At 46.2% G+C, this 1,517-nt stretch overlaps 1 protein-coding gene across 1 annotated transcript; it reads left to right on the forward strand.

Annotated features, from left to right (window-relative positions):
• Window positions 1-277: 277 nt before the first annotated feature.
• On the forward strand, window positions 278-834 carry LOC147613937 (17.6 kDa class I heat shock protein 3-like). The gene is made up of 2 exons (XM_086781325.1): window positions 278-347; window positions 441-834. Exons 1-2 carry the CDS (start codon window positions 278-280, stop codon window positions 716-718), a joined length of 348 nt encoding a protein of 115 aa, XP_086637451.1. The 3' UTR covers window positions 719-834.
• The last annotated feature ends 683 nt before the right edge of the window (window positions 835-1,517 follow it).

Below are 1,517 nucleotides of genomic sequence, written 5' to 3' on the forward strand. Positions count from 1 at the left end.
GACAATCCAAGTTGCTCTCAAGCAAGCCCATCAAGAGATTGGTCTCTTTCTCCAGTCAGCTTCCTGAGAGTGAAAAAGGGGCCTTTCAAGAGTTTTACATCTTTATGCCAACACAATGCCTAGATCGAGAGACTACTCTTGAAGGCACTGAAGAGAGGTGAGGTTGCGTCTAATGAATGTGGAGGCCACTTGCATTGCTCTCTTGAGACATTAGAGCGGTAAAGGGTGGAGTACAAATACCATGTAAGAGTTTCCTTTTTCTCATGCCACCGTGGAAATGTCTAGTAGGGTCATATCCTGTGAGTCTCATTTCTCGGATTCCCACATCTTCAAGGCCAACCTGCCTGGTAAGAATATCGCCCCCCCTTTCCCCCTTCCTCCTCCGTCTCTTTTATCGGAATTGACTGCTCATGAGCAAAGTCGTGTGCCCCGCTCTGCAGGTCTGGCCAAGGAGGACGTGAAGGTGCAGGTGGAAGACGGGCGCGTGCTGCAGATCAGCGGCGGCGAGCGCAAGAAGGAGGAGACGGCTTCCTCGGACAGGTGGCACCGCGTAGAGCGGGCGCAGGGCAGCTTCCTTCGACGGTTCCGCCTCCCCGACAACGCCAAGGTGGAGGAGGTGAAGGCGGCCATGGAGAACGGCGTGCTCACCGTCACCGTCCCCAAAGTGCCCCCGCCGGAGCCCAAGTCTGCCGTCAGAAGTGTCCAGATCTCGGGCTGAGAGAAATCGTTCAAAGACTCTCTCTCTCTCTCTGGCTATGTATGTGGTCGAGTCATGTGTGTTTATATTACAGGGTCCTTCCTGGATGTGTAGTAGAGGGACCAGTTTTGGGTGTTCTTGTACAAGTTATAAAAAAAAAAAAGAAGAATGTATCACAACCTTTTTAAAGAATTGAAAGCTTTTGTCGATGATGTCTATCTAGCTTTACTTGTTCAACATCACGGACATGTATGATCATTTGTTTTTGCTCATGTTTAGCATATATGAATGAGGAGAGAGAGAGAGAGAGAGAGTGAGTGAGAGGATGGACTATATGGATGAAGTGGTACATTAGAGGCTATTGTACTTGCCTCTTAGCCATGCCACATAATTTTGAGGAGTTGTCGTCGCTATCTCCAAGTTGTGATAAATATGCAATGGATCTAACTTTCATGAATAATATGATGTTGATCTTGAAGTAGCGATGTTTGATGTAGAAGTTAATATTCTTGGAAGTAGCGATCTAATCTTCGATGTAGACGACGTCAAATTTAAATTACTCTTCTTATGTCATAGCAAAACCTAGCAAGTGCACTTGGAGTGTTCCCAAGATGAGTGTGGTTGATCTTCTCTCAGTGGGTGCTTTTCCTTGCCAATCCATTCAATGTGCACTCTTTAATGACCTCATACTATGGTTTGGTACGAGTCTCATCAGTCCTTGTTAGTAGCTAGAGGTTGTTTTGTTTGGGCTTTTTTTTTGCATCTTCTTACCTATGTGGTAGTAGATATTTATTATTTCCTGAAAGCGCAAGTGTAGGAG

Source organism: Cibotium barometz, chromosome 43, assembly GCF_041138505.1.
Source record: "Cibotium barometz isolate CiBa-2024 chromosome 43, ASM4113850v1, whole genome shotgun sequence".
In the NCBI taxonomy this organism is placed as follows: domain Eukaryota; kingdom Viridiplantae; phylum Streptophyta; class Polypodiopsida; order Cyatheales; family Cibotiaceae; genus Cibotium; species Cibotium barometz.